Source organism: Bos taurus, chromosome 10, assembly GCF_002263795.3.
Source record: "Bos taurus isolate L1 Dominette 01449 registration number 42190680 breed Hereford chromosome 10, ARS-UCD2.0, whole genome shotgun sequence".
NCBI lineage: Eukaryota > Metazoa > Chordata > Mammalia > Artiodactyla > Bovidae > Bos > Bos taurus.
Window position 1 is genome coordinate 77,047,486 of NC_037337.1, and position 19,271 is coordinate 77,066,756.

At 39.6% G+C, this 19,271-nt stretch overlaps 1 protein-coding gene across 5 annotated transcripts; it reads left to right on the top strand.

Annotated features, from left to right (window-relative positions):
- The first annotated feature begins 624 nt into the window (after positions 1–624).
- CHURC1 (churchill domain containing 1) lies at positions 625–19,003 on the top strand. Of its 5 annotated transcripts, none has more exons than XM_024997830.2 (5): positions 625–701; positions 8,913–9,048; positions 11,037–11,110; positions 11,729–11,928; positions 16,521–16,698. In XM_024997830.2, exons 1-4 carry the CDS (start codon positions 663–665, stop codon positions 11,912–11,914), a joined length of 435 nt encoding a protein of 144 aa, XP_024853598.2. In that variant the 5' UTR covers positions 625–662; the 3' UTR covers positions 11,915–11,928; positions 16,521–16,698. The 5 variants fall into 5 exon arrangements, with proteins under 5 accessions (XP_024853598.2, XP_024853599.2, XP_005212102.2 ...); XM_024997831.2 differs by having other exon boundaries at positions 11,040–11,110; XM_005212045.5 differs by lacking the exon at positions 11,729–11,928 and having other exon boundaries at positions 16,521–18,931.
- Positions 19,004–19,271: the final 268 nt, after the last annotated feature.

Below are 19,271 nucleotides of genomic sequence, written 5' to 3' on the forward strand. Positions count from 1 at the left end.
TGCCCTAAGAAATGGTATAAAGTGAAAGTGAAGTCGCTCAGTTGTGTCCGACTCTTTGCGACCCCATGGACTGTAGCCTACCAGGCTCCTCCCTTCATGGGATTCTCCAGGCAAGAGTATTGGAGTGGGTTGCCATTTCATTCTCCAGGGGATCTTCCTGACCCAGGGATCGAACCCAGGTCTCCCGCATTCCAGGCAGACGCTTCAACCTCTGAGCCACCAGGGAAGCCCAAGAAATGGTATAAAAATGTATCCAAATTATAATTTCAGCTTTATATATATGGAGTAAGTCGAGGAAGTGAGAAAGAATTCCCTCTCGTGAGTATTGTGGCTTGCCTTTCTGTCAGCCTAGCCTCAGGAAGGCACCTGTTAGAATTTTGCTTGGTCCAAGAGCCCTTTCCCCTTCCCGCCACAAGGTCCATGGTCCCTTCCGCTCTATTAGGAAGGTTTCCTAAGTCCTCTTGGCTCTCAGTTCTTGTTGTCTGAGAAAACAGATCCTGCCCTAACAACCGTTGCTAAGGGGCGGAGACTTGGAATTGGTTCCTGAGACCAAATACTCCAGGATCTAATACTGTGGGCGCATGCGGCGACCTTCTTTGAACTCTCGCGAGGTTTCGTCTTCCCGGAAGCACCGAAGGATCTTCGCTGATAACGGCGTCGCGATGTGTGTGGACTGTGTGGAGAAGGAATATCCCAACCGGGTGAGCGAGTGGGCGCCGAGAACTGCCCGCTCCCTTGGGCCATGGCCGCCCCTGAGGCTTCTCGTACCCCTGGGAGGTCTGGCGTGGGGCGGACTCAGCCGCTCCACCCCATCCAGTGACCCGGTAGCTGTATCTAGGTACCTGACAGTGGGGACAGCCTTCAGCCGTCGTTTCCTGCAGATCCCCACCCTGGAGACTGGGAGCAGCCGTCGCTTCATTTCTCTTGAGCTCCAGGGGAGGGGAAAAAAATCCTACCACCACCACCAACCCAGCCGAGAACAGAGTTCGCCCCTACCCCTACCCTGGTCTTATCCTCAAGCTTGATTTGATGGCATTCAGTGCTCCTCCCGAATTCGAGCGCTAGAAGGGACCTCTGAAGTCATCTGTTCTAACCCAATTTTGCTGATGAAATTAATGCCTGGAGGCGGCAAATCTCTTTCACATTCTAGTTAGTATGTTAGAAAGTTCACATTCTAGTTAGTATGAAAGGCAAGACTGGAATTCTGGTTTCCTTGCTGTTAACCTTCTTTTAAATCTCGGTTCCTTTCAGGCTCAGGAAATCGCGAAGCTTGTTTACTCTCGTTTCGTTCAACGTATAGTTACTGAACATTTGTATGCGTGTTAACTTGCGAGCCGTCGAAGAGCGTACGTTTACAGGATCACGTGGCTAGCAAAAAATGACTAGTACCTAAATACTATTCAGGTGTAGAGAAGGGGGAGAGCAATAGGAAATAGTGGTGTTCTCCCCAAAGAAAGGTGGCGTTCATTTGAGACTTGGGTGGAAAAGGAAAGGAAGAACTGAAGGCTGGGAGAAATAACAAGGATTCTCATATAGGCTGCTTCTGTCTCTTTAATAATTTGAGTAATACTTAGTCTTTTGGGGGAGAAGGAAATGGCAACCCACTCCAGTGTTCTTGCCTGGAGAATCCCAGGGATGGTGGAGCCTGATGGGCTGCCATCTATGGGGTCGCACAGAGTCGGACACGACTAAAGCGACTTAGCAGCAGCAGCAGTAGTCTTTTGGGAGGCTTTTATAGTACATCATGAACACTTATATCGTATAACCTCTTTGAAAGTAAAGGTCTAGCATTATATAAAAAAAAGTAAAAAGATGTATCCTGAATGACCTGGCAATTCCGATTCTAGAGAAATAAATGCATGTTCCTGGAGAATGTTCATAACGGCATTGTTTGTGGTGGTGGTGGTTTAGCCACTAAGTCGTGTCCAACTCTTGAGACCCCATGGACTGTAGCCTGCCAGGCCCCTCTGTCTATGGGATTCTCCAGGCAAGAACACTGGAGTGGGTTGCCAGGCTGGAAAAATGTGGTGTGGTCATAGAACAGAAAGCCGTGAGTGAATGGAGCAGTGGCTCTCAACTGGGAGCAGTTCTGCCTCCTGAGGGAATTGGACAATAGCGGGAGATATTTTTGGTTATCAAGACTGCGGTCCTACAGACACTTAATAGGTAGAGGCCTTATGCCTTTACATTTCACATACTTTTCTGTATTATGGTCTATTTCATACTTTTTTTTTTTTTTAAGTTTAAAGAGAGATTTTTGTGAATCCAGTAATGAAAACTGCACATTATAAGCACCATGAGGAAGATGTTTGCTGTGGATAATATATTAAATTGGGGAATTCCCTGCCTCGGCTTCCACTGCAGGGGAAACAGGTTCAATCCCTGGTCCGGGAACTAAGATCTCATATGCCGAGGTGAGGCCAGGAGAAAAAAAAAAAGTATATATATATATATAGTTAGATTTTTAAGAGTTGAGCTTATCAAAAGACAAAAATTATATTGAAGTTTAGACTATACACTTTAGGCTTTGGACAGCCATCCAAAAAAAAAAAGAATAAGGAAACGACTCTGAAACCTGCTATATAGGAAAGTGGATCGTATGGTTGTATGTTGAGATGATGGGATGGGGGAAAATGTAAAAGGACAGCCGTACAGAGCATTTGGGGAAACCAAATGGCAGCTGTAGTTATAGGCATGAGATGATGAAGACGTCATATCAAAGAAAGAATTAACAGGACTAAAGCAATTTAATGTAGGAGGGAAGAAGGGAAGAGCATTCATAATCTCAAGAGTTTTCTATCTAGGCAGCTGGGAACTTTGGAAGTATTACAGAAGTTTGAGCCATATGGGAAGGAGAACCAAAATTGGGGGAGCAAATGATCAGATTGCTTTTTTTTTTAAAATCATGTTTCATGTGAGGTTGAAACTGTAACACTCCAGGAATAGAGTAAAAATATAGGAAGACCGTTTGGGTAAGAGATTCAAACAGATGAGTCAACCAAATAAAGGAGTCAGGAAGAATTTGTTCACTTAGGAAAAGAATGTAGAGAATCAACCAGTGTCAAGAACTGAGCTTCAAGGATTAAATGAATTTAGAAAGTGAAAATAAAAGTAGAGGAAGAAAATAAAAGTAAAGCTTTGAGGTGATTGGAAAACCAGGAAAGTGCCTGAAGCAGTTTTCTCTGATTTTTATTCTGTTCTAAAGTTATTAAAAACTGTCATGAGGAAGAATTGGACTTTTATTTGAAATTCCAGAAGGCAGATTCAGAAATAATTAGTGGATGGATGTTAGGGGGCTATAGGCTTTAAATCAGAATAAAGAACTTTCTAACAGATTTTTTTTTTTTTTAATGGAATGGGTAACCTTAAAGAAATTGAACTCTGCTTTTCATTCAGTAGAGACTAAATGATGTCTCGAAGTCTCAGGGATCCCTCCAACTCTGGGATTTTTTTTGAAGTCATGAGATACTTTTAAGGACAGTAACAGCAGAAGCCATTCTGCTTGAACCTAGCAAAGAAAAAGGTACTAAGGTGGTAGTAGCAAGTATAGTCCACTTATTCAAAAAATTTGGCAGAGAAAAATGATGGGTTAACATGTTGGGTAGGTCTAAATGCAGAATGAGCAGGTAATAAATAGTTAATTGTTTAGGCTTCCCTTGTGGCTCAGCTGGTAAAGAATCCACCTGCAATGCAGGAGACCTGAGTTCGATCCCTGGGTTGGGAAGATCCCCTAGAGAAAGGAAAAGCTACCCACTATGGTATTCTGGCCTGGAGAATTCCATGAACCGTATAGTCCATGGGGTCGAAAAGAGTCGGACACAACTGAGGGACTTTCATTTCACTTGGTTTCCTAAAATGGCTGGACTTCGGTGGTGAATGTTTTTCACAGCCTAGAAGATTTCTTACAGAGCTCTGGCCCTCTTGTTTGTAATGTTACACCAAGAACTTGAAGTCAGACTTGAATCGAATTGGAAATGAACCATACTAATTTTTTGAACTCAACTTTTTTTACTCAACTATGAACCAGATTACTTTTTTTCATTTAGAAAAGCATTTAGCAAACCAGTTAGAACTAGAACTCTACTGCATTTTCTAAAATAACTGATTAGGCACAAAATTGTAATAAAACATTTCTATATCAAATTAGAAATGAAACCTATACTTCATATAGTTCAAGTTTCGGCTTTAACATTCTTAGTAATGTACCAGCAATACAGAAATAGAGCATAAATTTAGATTAATCAGAGGGAAGTAATCAGTGTAAATTTGTTACATATTTAAATTAGAAATTATGTTTTATATACTTTACTTTAAAATTAAACTATGAAAGTTCCTGTACTCAGATTGTTGTTTGCATGTGCATGTTTGCTCAGTCATGTCTGACTCCTTGTGACCCTATGGAGTATAGCCTACTAGGCTCCTCTGTCCATGGGTCTCTCCAGGCAAGAATACTGCAGTGGGTTGCCATAGCTTACTCCAGGGAATTTTCCCTGACCCAGGGCTCGAACTCATGTCATCTCCTGTATTGGCAGGCAGATTCTGTACCACTGCACCACCTAGGAAGCCCAAATTGTTGTTTAGCATCAAATCATATTTAATTAAATGCTGAGTCTGATATATAATTTGTAAAACAGTTGTATGGAAATGGATGCTGCATTTTAAAATGTCTATATTAAAAAAAAACAAACACACAGGGGACTGTTCTGGTGGTCCAGCAGCTAAGACTCCTCGCTCCCAGTGCAGGGGTGTCGGGTTTGAACCATGGTCAGGGGACTAAATTCTATATGCCACATTGTGATTGCAGCCATGAAATTAAAAGACGCTTACTCCTTGGAAGGAAAGTTATGACCAACCTAGATAGCATATTCAAAAGCAGAGACATTACTTTGCCAACAAAGGTCCATCTAGTCAAGGCTATGGTTTTTCCAGTAGTCATGTATGGATGTGAGAGTTGGACTGTGAAGAAAGCTGAGCGCCAAAGAATTGATGCTTTTGAACTGTGGTGTTGGAGAAGACTCTTGAGGGTCCCTTGGACTGCAAGGAGATCCAACCAGTCCATTCTAAAGTAAATCAGTCTGGGTGTTCATTGGAAGGACTGATGCTAAAGCTGAAACTCCAATACTTTGGCCACCTCATGCAAAGAGTTGACTCATTGGAAAAGACTCTGATGCTGAGAGGGATTGGGGGCAGGAGGAGAAGGGGATGACAGAGGATGAGATGGCTGGATGGCATCACCGACTCGAAGGACGTGAGTGTGAGTGAACTCCGGGAGTTGGTGATGGACAGGGAGGCCTGGCGTGCTGCGATTCATGGGGTCGCAAAGAGTTGGACACGACTGAGCGACTGAACTGAACTGAAGACCTGGAGCAACCAAATAAATATTTTAAAAACAATCTGGAATCAGTAACTTAACTTTCCACTCTAAGACACTGAAAAAGCAAGAGCAGACAACCCAAAGCAAGCACTAGAAATGATACAGATTAGAGTGGCAATGAATGAAATAGGAGATAATAGAAAATGGAGAAAATCAGCAAAATTAAAATTTGGTTCTTTAAAAACTGTATTTTCCAGTTTTAAGTACTCCCTGTCAAAACATATACACTGATAACTTATTCCATCTGAAATAATAGTGTTTTTGAAAGAAACAAACTGGCCCAATCCTTGTCAATATATTTGCAGATTTCTCAAATTTGTAAGATTTTATCATAATATACTTTCATCCTAATTATCATCATAGTGTTTAACCATTTCTTGCTACGTATTTGTATACCTTTATAGATCTTCAACCAGGATTTGGCTGAATCACATTTTCTAAAGATTGTTACCTTTTGACTTTTTTTCCTGTCTTCTTCAAACTGTTATAGCTTACTATTATTACTGCTGAGTTGATTTAGATTTTATTCTTCTCTTTCCTCCTGCTGTGAAAACCTCAAACACTTCTCTGAATACTGTATTCTTTAATTTTCTTTCCCAAATTTGAACATTAATAATCTTGCTTCATCTAATAAAATAATCATGCCTCACTGATGAAGGTTACCCTCACTTTCAAATGACCAGGGCCCTTAGAGAAAGCCCCATCAGTTTCTTGGGTACTTTACTTGCATTTTCCCATTTCAAGAATTTATTTCCTTACCTCACAACATGTACATAGGTATCTTTTCTCTTCCTTCAGTATTTAGAGTTTACATTTGGCCTGCTTATATGGTCAGATTACAGAGGTTAGACCATATTATATAAAGTGCCTGTGTTTATGTGTGCACTTGTGCTCAGAGTTCTGTTAATAATTTATTTGAACATGGTATTTAGATGTTTATTCTTTTAAGAGTTTTTAAAAAATTCCTTAATTTCTTGAAGTCTTTGACAGTCAACTTTTCTGGATTCAAGGCAGTACCAGTTCAGACCGCAACAGGCTTTTTGTCAAAGTTTATTAATTCTAGCTGAGCTATTTAAAATCCTAAAAGATAATGCTGTTAAAGTGCTGCACTCAATATGCCAGAAAATTTGGAAAACTCAACAGTGACCACAGGACTGGAAAAGGTCAGTTTTTATTCCAGTCTCAGAAAGGCAATGGCAACCCACTCCAGTGTTCTTGCCTGGAGAATCCCAGGGACAGGGGAGCCTGATGGGCTGCCGTTTATGGGGTTGCACAGAGTCGGACACGACTGAAGTGACAGAAGCAGCAGCAGAAAGGCAATGCCAAAGAATGTTCAAACTACCATAGAGTTGCCCTCATTTCCCATGCTAGCAAAGTAATGCTCAAAATCCTTCAAGCTAGGCTTCAACAGTACATAAACCAAGAACTTACAGATATATAAGTTGGATTTAGAAAAAGCAGAGGAACCAGAGATCAAATTGCCAACTTTTGTTGGATTGTAGAAAAAGCAAAGGAATTTCTATTTCATTGACTACACTAAACATCTGTTTCATTGAAAAACATCTATTTCATTGACTAAACTAAAGCCTTTGACTGTGTAGATCACAACAAACTGTGGAAAATTCATAGAGATGGGAATACCAGACCACTTTACCTGCCTCCTGAGAAACCTGTATGAAGGTCAAGAAGCAATAGTTAGCATCGGACATGGAGCAGTGGACTGGTTCATAATTGGGAAACTAGTTCGTCAAGGCTGTATATTGTCACCCTGCTTATTTAATTTTTATGCAGAGTACATCATGTGAAATGTCAGGCTGGGTGACTCAAAAGCTGGAACAGTGTCGCCAGGAGAAATATCAACAACCTCAGGTATGCACATGATACCACTCTGCTGGTAGAAGGTGAAGAGGAACTAAAGAGCCTCTTGATGAAGGTGAAAGAAGAGAGTGAAAAAACTGGCTTAAAACTCAACCTTAAAAAACCTAAGATCATGGCATCTGGTCCTATTACTTCATGGCAAATAGTTGGGGAAAAAGTGGAAACAGAGGCAGATTTATTTTCTTGGGCTCCAAAATTACTGTGGACAGTGACTGCAGCCACCATATTAAAAGATGCTTGCTCCTTGGAAGAAAAGCTATGACAAACCCAGACAACATATTAAAAAGCAGAGACCTTACTTTGCCAACAAAGGTCTGTATAGTTAAAACTGGGTTTTTCCAGTAGTCATGTATGGATGTGAGAGTTGGACTGTAAAAGAAGGCTGAGCGCTGAAGAATTGATGCTTTTGAATTGTGCTGGAAGAAAACCTTGAGAGTCCCTTGGACAGCAAGGAGATCAAACCAGTCAATCCTAAAGGAAATCAACCCTGAATATTCATTGGAAGGACTGATACTGAAGCTAAAGGTCCAATTCTTTGGCCACCTGATGCAAAGAGCCAACTCATTGGAAAAGACCCTGATGCTGGAAAAGATTGAGGGCAGGAGGAGAATCGGGCAACAGAGGATGAGATGGTTGGATAGCATCACCGACTTAATGGTCATGAGTTTGAGCAAACTCCGGGAGATTGTGAAGGAAGGGGAAGCCTGGCATGCTGCAGTCCATGGGGTCACAAAGAATTGGACATGACTTAGCAACTGAACAGCAACAACAATCATCTAACTAGGAAAAGAACTTGAAAAAGAATAGATATATGTATATATAAAACTGAATCACTTTGCTGTACACCTGGAGCTAACACAACATTGTTAAATCAACTATACTTCAATATAAAATAAATAAGGTTAATTAGGTTGCTTATGAATAAATTAAGTTCTGAACAATTACTAGTAAGGCTTTAGCAAAGACCTCACTTGAGCCAGGAACATGTTATTTACAGTTTCTTAGTTACAGTTTCTTTCTCTTTTAAATGTCATGGTGTCAATCTGATGAATTACAGAAATTACCTTCTCTGCCTGAATCACACATATCCTAAGGACTGATATCTATAAGACCTGAAAGTTTATTTCTCTTTATTTATTTTCTGATATTTTTAAGGCTTGAGAAAATGCTTTTTCGACAGTCAACTGAACATCACATTGCATAAGATCATTTTTATTATTGGCTCAGAGTTTCCATTTTGATTAAATTTTCATTCTAGTTTTATGATACCTCATTTAGTGGTGTTGACTATTAGATTTTCTAACTTTTCCTTTTCATGTGTTATATTAAGACTTCATTAAAAAAAAAAAAAAAAGACTTCATTAAGTTGTTTCTAAATGTCCAATTGCATTTAGTCTTCTCTCTTAAACACAGTTACAGACTTCAGAGACTTATAGCCCTAACACTGCCTCAGGTTTATTTACTATGAATAATACTTCTAGAGGAAAGCTAGTAATTTCAAAAATTACTTGGCATAAACTTCAAGCAAGTAAATTGTGGTCATGTTTTTTGCCTTTAGAGACTTTAAGTCTATTAATCATTTTCTCCAAGGATTTTGAAATATAAGAAAATTAAATCTCCCCCCAAAAAGAAAATTAAATCCCTGTTTTTCTTATTTTAGGGTAACATCTGCCTGGAAAGTGGATCTTTCTTGCTGAACTTTACAGGCTGTGCAGTGTGCAATAAGCGAGATTTTATGCTGATCACAAACAAATCTTTGAAAGAGGAAGACGGAGAAGAAATAGTTACCTATGATCGTAAGTGGACTCTCTTTTTAACATCTAAGTCTGTTAGTAGATGTCATCTTTTGGGAACTAGGTTGTGCACAGTATTATGAGGTCTATATTACTATCATATTGCAACACATAATCACTAGGTTTTTAAGAGGAGAATATAGGTAACATCTCATGTATCTAGCAACATCATATATTCCACATAAATGACTTGCAGATAGCTGAAGTTTATGATTTAGGCACCAGTTTTCTTTTGTTTATCTTTAAAGACTATGTCTTCTGAAACAAGATATAGGGACTTTTTTTTAAACTTAGGCTCATCCATGTGAATTTTCACCTTCTACTATAGTATAATGCAATGATGTGCTTCAGCAGCTCTTAAGTGTTTAGGGCTGTTTGTCCTTACACTAAATGGCTCTGAGAAACAATTTTTTTAAGTCTTATTTCTGCTTTTATAGTTTTTGTCTCTTTTTGTTATTGTCAGTCTATCATTTCTTTTGCTGCTGTAAGGATGGATGCCATCTTGATGTGCTGTTCCTCATCCTTGATACTGGGAAATGAAATAAATAACTGTGTAATAAAAAATCAGTTCTGAGGTTGGCACTAAGAATCTCTGAGTAAATTTACATACACGTAGACTTTAGTGCGGAGAAGGCAGTGGCACCCCACTCCAGTACTCTTGCCTGGAAAATCCCATGGACGGAGGAGCCTGGTGGGCTGCAGTCCATGGGGTCGCGAAGAGTCGGACACGACTGAGCGACTTCACTTTCACTTTTCACTTTCATGCATTGGAGAAGGAAATGGCAACCCACTCCAGTGTTCTTGCCTGGAGAAATCCCAGGGACCGGGGAGCCTGGTGGGCTGCCATCTATGGGGTCGCATAGAGTTGGACACGACTGAAGCGACTTAGCAGCAGCAGACTTTAGTGCTCAGATATTGTGGAAGCTATTTTAACTATTCACATTTCCTTTTTGATTGTCTCCTGATTTTTTGGTATTCTGACTATATGAAATAAATGTGTAAATAATGATATTTTTAAAGAAGGATGAAAAAGACACTAAGCCTTTAGAATAGAGTCAGAAAATAGAAAAATGTTCTACATTAGAAGAATCTTCTTTCTTTCAGCATATTTAATTTTTATTTTTCTAGATAGAGGATAGTGGTCAAAAGCAAGGGCTCTGGAGTGAGAAAGCTTGGGTTTGAATTCTGGTTCCAACACTTCCTAACTCAGCGTGGTCTTCCTAGTTACTTACACACAGTGTGCCTTTTTTTCCTTATCCTTACAAACGGCTTCCCTGGTGGCTCAGCTGGTAGGGAATCTGCCTGCAATGTGGGAGACCTGATCCCTGGGTTAGGAAGATCCCCTGGAAAAGGGAATGGCCACGAACTTCAGTATTCTGGCCTGGAGAATTCCATGTATAGTCCATGGGATTGCAAAGAGTTGGACATGACTGAGCAACTTTTAACTTCACTTCATTTCACAAAGGTGATAAGAATAGTATCTACCTTGTTGGGTTTTGAGAAGATTAAGTGAATAAACAGATAAAAAGTGTGTAGTATCTGGCACACAATAAGCACTCAATACATCATAGCTATTATAATATTGTTTTTACTAGAGTCTTATTACTGCTAAATTCACTTTAATGTCTTGTGTTAGCTTTTTGTTTATGTTTGGGTAGTAGCACAGTTTCTATCATTCCTGAGAATAAAAGCTCCTATATAATTAGGTAGGTCCAGCTAGTTTAAAAAATACACAAATCTGTTAATTGATTACCTTAGCTTCCAGTGGGAATTGCACATTAAGTCTCTGAGTTCAGGCCCTTAATTATATAGTGTTGCTGTGTAATAGAGTCTGAATTTTTTTTATCAAGGGGGATATTACAATGGGTTTCCTTTGTGTTAAATTTGGCAGAGTTAAGATTTTTTTAAAGCAATACCATGCTAAGAATAGAAATTTTACTGTCTTCAGACACCATCTAAGATTTAATTATTTAAGTCTCTCTCTGTTTCAGCAGATCTTTGTAAGAATTGTCATCATGTAATAGCCAGGCATGAGTATACGTTCAGTATCATGGATGAATTTCAGGTAAATGTATATATGTGGGTGTGTTATTGAGGGGAAGGGGGATAAGAAGAGTACACTTGACAAATCTGGGTATAATCTTCGTAAATGAAGTGCTCCCAGATGTTAGAGGAGACCATCCCTCTCTTCCACTTGTGTAAGGTGAGACAGACACTTTAGATGTGGGTGGATCTGTTCAAACCTGTCTTCACAAGAGTCACAAAGCAAAATGCACGCCTTACAGATGATATCGCTGCCCTGTCATTTTTGCTTATAAAGAGTAGCACCTTATGGCTTCTTGTAAGGTTACCATTGGGCCTCTTTTTTCTCTACCCAGTTATTTGATTGCACAGTTGTTGGCTTTAAGTGTTGGTCTGCCCACTGCCACCATTCTTGTAGAGCATGGAAATCGTGACCATGAGATTATCTTTGTTTCTGTTGTAGGACTGTAGTCAGCAACTCTGTGGTCTCAATTTTGATAGGATATTTGAATATTATTTGATAAGTAAAATAACACGATAGGTGTATCATGGTTGGAGGAGAGAAGCTGAACCACTGTAAGGGTAGAGAATAGGGATCTATTAAAAGATTAGTCCTTATACAACTGTGAGAGCATGTGAAGAATTCTACAAAATCCTACAGGCTGGTATAGGCCTGCAGTTGCTGAAGATTCACAGATCTAACAGTGAGGGAGAAGAGCTGGACAGTGGGGAGAGCCACGGACAAACTGGGAACCCAAGGACACACTCCCCTGTGTCCGCCCCTCACTGCCTCCACTTTCAAGGCTTCAGATTGAGTTACTTATTTCCTGTGAACTACATGTCATAGGATATAAATGTCAGGTAAGAGCTTTTTACTGTCAAGGGAATTTTGTTTTTTTGGTACTACTATGATTAGGGAAAAAATCTTCTACAGTAGAATCTTATAAAATAGTACAAGAGAACCACTTTCATTTTTACTTCAGTGTGGAAGAAGGCACTTAGTCACCTGTCAGAATCTGGTCTAATATCTTGTGGTCCATCTAAATAACATCCTGACCGCATCTCCCCAGCATCCAAAAATTATGCCTCAAAGATTCTTATATAATAGGTGTCTCTTTGGGCAAAATCAAGATCTCAGTGAATGAGTAGTGGCCAAATAGGGGAGTGAACATGTCAAGGACTTAAAGGAGCATCTCTCTCCATTCATGGGAGGACAGGTGTGCTTATAGCTATTTTCCAGCGGTTCCTGAAGCTCCTGTGAGGTTTTTAGAGTCCCTAAGTGAATCTTGAGATTGCCTGTTTATGCCCTAATTGAGCCATAGTGTGTCACCACCACGAGACCAAGGCCTAGCAGATTTTCCTTTATGACTGAGCACAGCCACTTTCAAAGCTGTCCCAGAAGTTCTTTGGGGTAGGAAGAAGGGAAAGGAAGATGGCTGTAGTCACAATGCCTAGATAGTGTGGAATTCTCTTGGGAATAAACTCGTTTTTAAACTGCACTCTACCTCCAGTTCTCTCTTTCCCAACATCCACTCCCTGCCACCCCCGTGTTCTTTATTTTGCTATCAGCATATTTGTCTTAAAATGATGCTTTCAGACTACCTCTTTGGCTTTTCTAGAATAGCTATCTTTAGCTCCAGTATACTGCCCAAGCCTCCCATCCCAAGGTTCTCACTGGGTTGGCAGCCTTCCTTTCTCTCATTTCTCACTGCTCTCCTTTTGCACACCATTCATAGCATTGTCCCAGCTTTAGTCTCTCCTCTTTCCCTCCTGTTGTAAAAAGTGTTATTTCCTCCTCTCTGTTATCCCCACAATGCATTTCCTCAGGAACTTCATGTTACCTTCTCTCCTCCTAGCTTTTTCTCAATGAGATTTAAAGCATTTTTACATTAAATGTATTTAGTTCTTCTGTATTTGTTAAAAGTAAATTAAAATTCTTTTGTTTCACTCAGTTACTTCTTTGATTCATCCTCTGATCATCTCTCTCCTTCCTTTTGCTTCTTTACTTGAATAGCTCTTTACCCTATTTTCCTTATTTCCCTTTGCTCCTCCTAACAATCTACAAATTGGTTTTCCCTTTACTTTCGAATTTCAAATTTCACTTTACTTTCAAATTTCATTTTCACTTTACTGAAATTATTCTCTCATAGATTCCCTATAATGTAGCCAAATCCTATGACCTTGCCTTCTTATCTCTCTTAATGTCTTTCTGGATCTGGTTTTTTTAACCATTGTCTTTTTGGAGCATTTTATCTTCTGGGGTCCATAGTGCTAGACTTTTTTCTTTTTAAATCATTTTGACAGTTGCCTTGCTTTCTCTGTGGTTTCCTTTCCTATTTCTCCCTGACATCTTTTCTCCTGAGCTTTGGCCTCTGGTCTAGGAACCTACTCTTTACTCTCTCAGATACTGAGCACACATAGACTCAGTCTCTGATGAAACCTAGGGTATGTCCTGGATCTCCTCTAACCCTAATGTTCCCTCTGCCCTCCTTTCTCCCTTTGTTTCTCTTTCTTTTGTTTGGCTCCACTGTCACGCTTCATGTGAAGGACCATACCGCTCAAACCTAAAATACTGCAGCAGTCTCCACACTGTAGTCATGCACACTGCCCTCAAGTTAATCTTCTGGAAACACCCCATCCTGACACTCCTCTGCTGCTCCTTACGCGGTGTACTTGCCCTGTTCCATATCACTGTCTTTATCTGTGCTGTTTCCTTTACTTAACTTGTCCCTTTCACTGTGTTCAAGCTAACTAAATCTTACCTCTTTTAAGCTGTACTTAAATTGTGTCTCCTTCTGCTTCTTAGTAATCTAGCCCTTTTTTGAACTCTTCTTGTATCTATTGCAGCCCCCGATTCGTAACTAGTCAATTGGTAACTTCTATCTCAGCCTGATGACCCCAAGGAGTCCTCATTCTCAGCTGCTGTGACTTACTTTCCTCAGCCTCCCACTCCAGCCCCCATCTTATTCCAACAGTAGTTCAGGTTCAGGGTGGGATTCCCACTGTTGGTAATGTTTTGCTTTGTTTGAAATGTCTTACGAGAAATTTAAATCAGAAGTAGGCAGACTAGGACTTCCAGAGGTCCCGTGGTTAAGACTCCATGCTTCCACTGCAGGGGCCTCAGGTATACTCCCTCAGGTACACCCCGAAGTTCTGCATGCCACGGGGTGTGGTCAAAAGAGAAAAAGGCAGAATAGTGTGTTAATCTTCAGTTCCCAGCTTCAGTTTGCTTTATTTGTACCTCTCAGGATTACTTTGAAGCAAATCCCAAACATTTACTACTTCTGTAAATATTTCAATATGAAGCTCTAAAAGATAAAGATTCTGTTTTTAAGTAGATTCATTTTTAACAAACAATGTTGTTAAAATAAGATTTTCTTATGGCAAGTGTTGAGGGGAAAGTAGAGACATAAGTACAGAGTTTAAATGGAAAATAAGTTGTAAGTGATTACAGGCATCCTGTATTTTTTATATCACCCTAAAATCCATTAAAAGGGCTATATATTTGCCTCAGTAAAGAAGAGGGAAACTGAGACTGCTTTTTCTTTGTCTGTGGACCAGGGAAGGAGAGGACCGAGGGTCAGAATTAGCAGGTAGTAATAGAGGGAAGAGCCCCGTGGGACCCTCAGTGTAAAACACAGGATCTGATCTTACCCAAAGGGAATTCCACCCACCCCACCATTTCTTCCAGATCACTCCCCTCAGGCTTTGCCCAGGTGGAGCCTTTGAAGATCTCCGTGAATGACTAGGAGGAATTCTGATTCTCCTAACTTGGTCAATTTGGGTGAAAAGTGTCCTGATCCCACCATATTCTTGGCAGCACAAGAAGATATGTTCCTGGCATCCCAAGTGAGAATTCTAGACATATTTTCCCACAGAAACACTTCTCTGTGTGGTTAGATTCTATAGGAGTTGTGCAGTATAAATTTAAAAGACTCCCTGGATTTCCCTGGGAACCTAACTGCATTGTGTAATGTTACTTCTGTGGGAAACTGCTTCTGCATTCCAAATAATTGACCTGCAATGAAATTTGGATTCCAGACTGCCTATAAATTAAAGATTATAGGTATAATCAGTCTTACTGATTTAACAGTTTTTCCAGATTATACCATATGTTAGGTTTTTTCTTTCTGTCAAGTTGCACTGTAAATTTTGCAAGGTCAGACCTTGTCCTCACCTTTTCCCATGTCTGCCAGTGTGCCTGGCATATTACAGAGCCTTTAGGCACTTAATGAAAACTTGTCATTGGGTAGGTTGGTTGAAAATTCAAATAGTTGTCTAGCTTCACATATTTTCCCATATTGGGTTTATTATTATTTTCTTCTTCTTTTCCAGTGAGAGGTTGACATTCTACTAGTAATGTCTAGTGCGTGAAAGCAGAATTTGAAAGCAGTAAAACCTTGGAGAGAGTGGGTTTTAACTATTTTTGATTCATGAGACTCTTATTTGTTTGCTGAGCTCTAGCCTCTATTTCTACTGTGTGAGTGGAATAGACTTTAAAATTAAATGTGGTCTTTCAGGAAACAGTCTTTCTACTGCTATAACTAAGTCCTCCTGCTGAACTCTCTAGCAAGAAATGGTAGCAGTTGCTGGTTCTGAGTCTTCGTACTGTGGTCACTGTTTACCTCTCTGACCCTCTCTAGTGACTGTTCAGACCCATGAAACTCAAACTGCCTTGACTGATCAATTTCCAGCAGCCAGCAATCTCAATGTCAGGTGTGGAAATACTAATAGATTTAGTATAGATGCTTGTTTTCCTAAAGAAGATAAAAGGTTTTTAAGTAAAAGATTTGAAAGAAATATGTTTCTATAGTTTATGACCATATTACAAATTCTAGAAATGAACAGCTATAAAAACAGAACTTTGCCCTGAGGATTTTTGCTTAAAACAAAATACCTTCTGTCGCCAGTCTGGACATTTGTTAAGCCCAGGAAACATAAAACTCCTTAAAAAGATCAAATTCTAGAAAACTAGCTATCTAAATATGAGACATGAGATACTAGTGGATTTAACATAATTGTTTATTTTAAAAATTGTTTCTGTTGCGTATTAGTGTTGAATATCTTAGAAAGGAACAGCTCTAAGAACAGAAATTTGTCCTCAGGGGCGCACACTCAAATTGTTTCATTACTTTAAATAGCAGCACTGAGTAAGCCCAGTATATGTGTTTTCCAAATCCAGGAAGTAGCCATGCCTTTCCAAGATGACATTCTTGTAAACATAGTAAATACAGCATAGAGCATCAGCATGTATTAAATTTATATAAACAAAATGTTGTGGGTTACACAGACTAAACCTAAGACTTCACTTATAGGAAGAAAGTTGAAGAAATTGATCTACTGTACAGATAGTATATCCATGACAGTTTACAGAGGACAGGTTCACCAGAGAAAGTTATGAAGGCTGTTTCTGCTGGTTCCTCAAGGTAATTGTGCATTTTCTCTTGTTCCAGGAATATACCATGCTGTGTCTGTTATGTGGTAAAGCCGAAGATACTATCAGTATTCTCCCGGACGACCCCCGACAAATGACTCTGTTATTCTAAGCATCCTTCTGCAGTTCTGTAATAACACTGTTGTGTTGGTTTACAATACAGCAAGCCTGATGATTTGCTTAGTTTATAATGGAAATTATTTGCATATTATTTTTTGCTGCTTAGACTCACCTGTTCTTTGAAAGAAAAAGAGTTCCCTGGCAGTCCAGTTGTTAGAACTTGGCACTTTCACTGCTGTGGCCAGCATTCAGTCCCTGGCTGGGAAACTAAGACCCCACAAGCTGTGTAGTGCAGGCCCCACTGCCCCCACAACAGAAATAATTTAGGAGATTGCTGAGCTCTTCTGCTAAAGTTCCCAGTGTGTATCAGTGCAGCCAGGATGAGGCATCTTTGTTAGCTGTAAGTGGCTGAAAAAGAACTAGGATGGAAAGCACAACTAGTGCCCACATCTCGGTTCCAACAACAGGAATCTAGGACTCCCTGGAGAAGTGACTGAGTCTAGGACTGGGGCAGTAAATGTACAAGGTGAGCTTGGAGTATCTTGAGCCATAAAAAAAGGAAGTGCTTGAAGGGAAATCACAGTGACTGGGAGTATGTCAAAGGGACAGAAGAACCCCCCAAAGAACCTCCCAGTGACCAAGGCTGGAACAATCTGAGCAACAAAATAAAGTAGTATGGGATTATAACCCAAACTATAAAATAAATATTCATGAGTCCCTATGTGAATGACTGAATAAATACATATATTGGAGAGAATAGTTAAGTCCCCCACATAGGAAAATTTCAAATAATGTATGTAGATACTCCTAACTCCTTAACTATGGGTTTACATGACTTCCTTCCAAAGAGTAGAGTATGGAAAGGGGGAAAAGTAATTTTAACTTTTATTTCAATGAGAGATCTGACAGACATTAGCCTGGTGATCAAGATTAACATCACTGATGATAAGCCATGTTGATAGCATTACTCTTGATATGTGATAAGAATGACATGTTACCTTTGGGGTCTTCCTCCCCCAAACCCAAAACTTCAGTCTAATCATGAGAAAAACTTCAGATAAATCCGTTGAGAGAGAAATCCCAATTGAGGAAAATACCTGACCAGTACTCCTCAAAACTGTCAAGGTCGTCAAAGAAAGGAAATCTGAGGAGCTCTCATAGCCATAAAGAGCCTAAAGACACATGACTATTAAATGTAATCTGGTATCCTGAATGAGATCCTGCACCAGAAAAAGGACATTTGGTAAAACTAAGGAAATCTGAATAAAGAACAGACTTTAGTTAATAAAGTAGAATGGTTTCAGTTGCTCTAAAGAGATCTTACCTTGCATAGTTGAAAGAACACTGGCTTGGGTGTTGTAAAACCTGGCATTTAGGCCTCTGCCATTTGGTAGCAGTATAACCATTAAGCAAAGCGTCATGCTAGACTTTATTGTCTCTATAGAATCGCTGTAGTATAAATTGATATTATACTTCATGGTATTGTTAGAAGATTCAAAAATCATGTAAATGTAAAATGCTTTGGAAGGCATATAAAGTACTAGATAGGATGAGATTGTTTTAGTTAGTTCTCATTCTGAAATCAAAACTTAAGCGTCAGGCATTAAAGCAGAATTGTTTCTTGTTCTTATCTCAGACCCTCCGAACGGAGTGAGCCAAGTTGTTGATATCAGGAGAAAGCTTTGTTATGTAACAGGAATAATGATAATAGCTGAGGTTTACTGAATACTTACTATGTGCCAAGGCCATTTTAAGCACTTGTTTCGTCCTCATTAACCATTCCATGAGGGTAGGTACTATTGTTACCCAGTTTTAGAGCCAGATAAACTAAGGCAAAAAGAAGTTAAGCAACTGAGTCCAGGTCACGTAGTACAGTGATGCTCTCACAGTCATAGTGTTCAGTACACATGAAGTGTGAGAGTCTGGCAAGGTTAGGAAGAGGTCGAGAATATCAGTGACAGCACTCTGAGGAATCTGGGCATGTCAGACTAAGATTTATTATTCAGAAAAGTAACGCAGCTGTTCTTAGGGATCAGTTGTTTTATTCCTGGAAAATGTTTTCCACTTTCTGCAAATCTATATCTGACCTGCTGAGGAAATCATTTAGTGAATTGAATCCAGAAAGCAGAGAAAATGTTTCATTACTTTAAATAGCAGCACTAAGCCCATTATAGTTTCTGAATTGTCCCTTCTTGGAGTTTGCTATTACTTCCAACTTAAGTCTTTTGGAGTTCAAGAGTATGAATTTATATGCCCTTCCCAATATCCTCATGTCTATAATTATCTGTTTTTGGACAATATATTACAAAAAATTTAAACGTAAGATCCTACTTATATATTTCATTATTATTAAACCAGCATTGTACTGTGTTTGGCGATCTTCCTTGTATATCTTATAGCATTTTTTGGTGGATCTAATAGAACAAAGACCTCTTAAATGCAGTTCTACTTCTGTATTTCTCTGTTTAAGTAAAGGGGAACCAGGCAAAAGCATTTGTCTTCTTTACGTCTTTCTCTGAGATGTAAGAAGAAGAAAGGACCTTCGTGGGAGTGTAGTGGGAAACATGAACTTGTGCTGGCATCTCATTCTTTCTCTCCCTGCTTCATGATGTACAGGCTGGGGTCGACCTAGTCAGGCTCCTGAAACTCAAAGCTCAGCATGTTTGCTATAGTTTTAATTTGCTCTATCTTACTCAAATGGTCTTGAGTT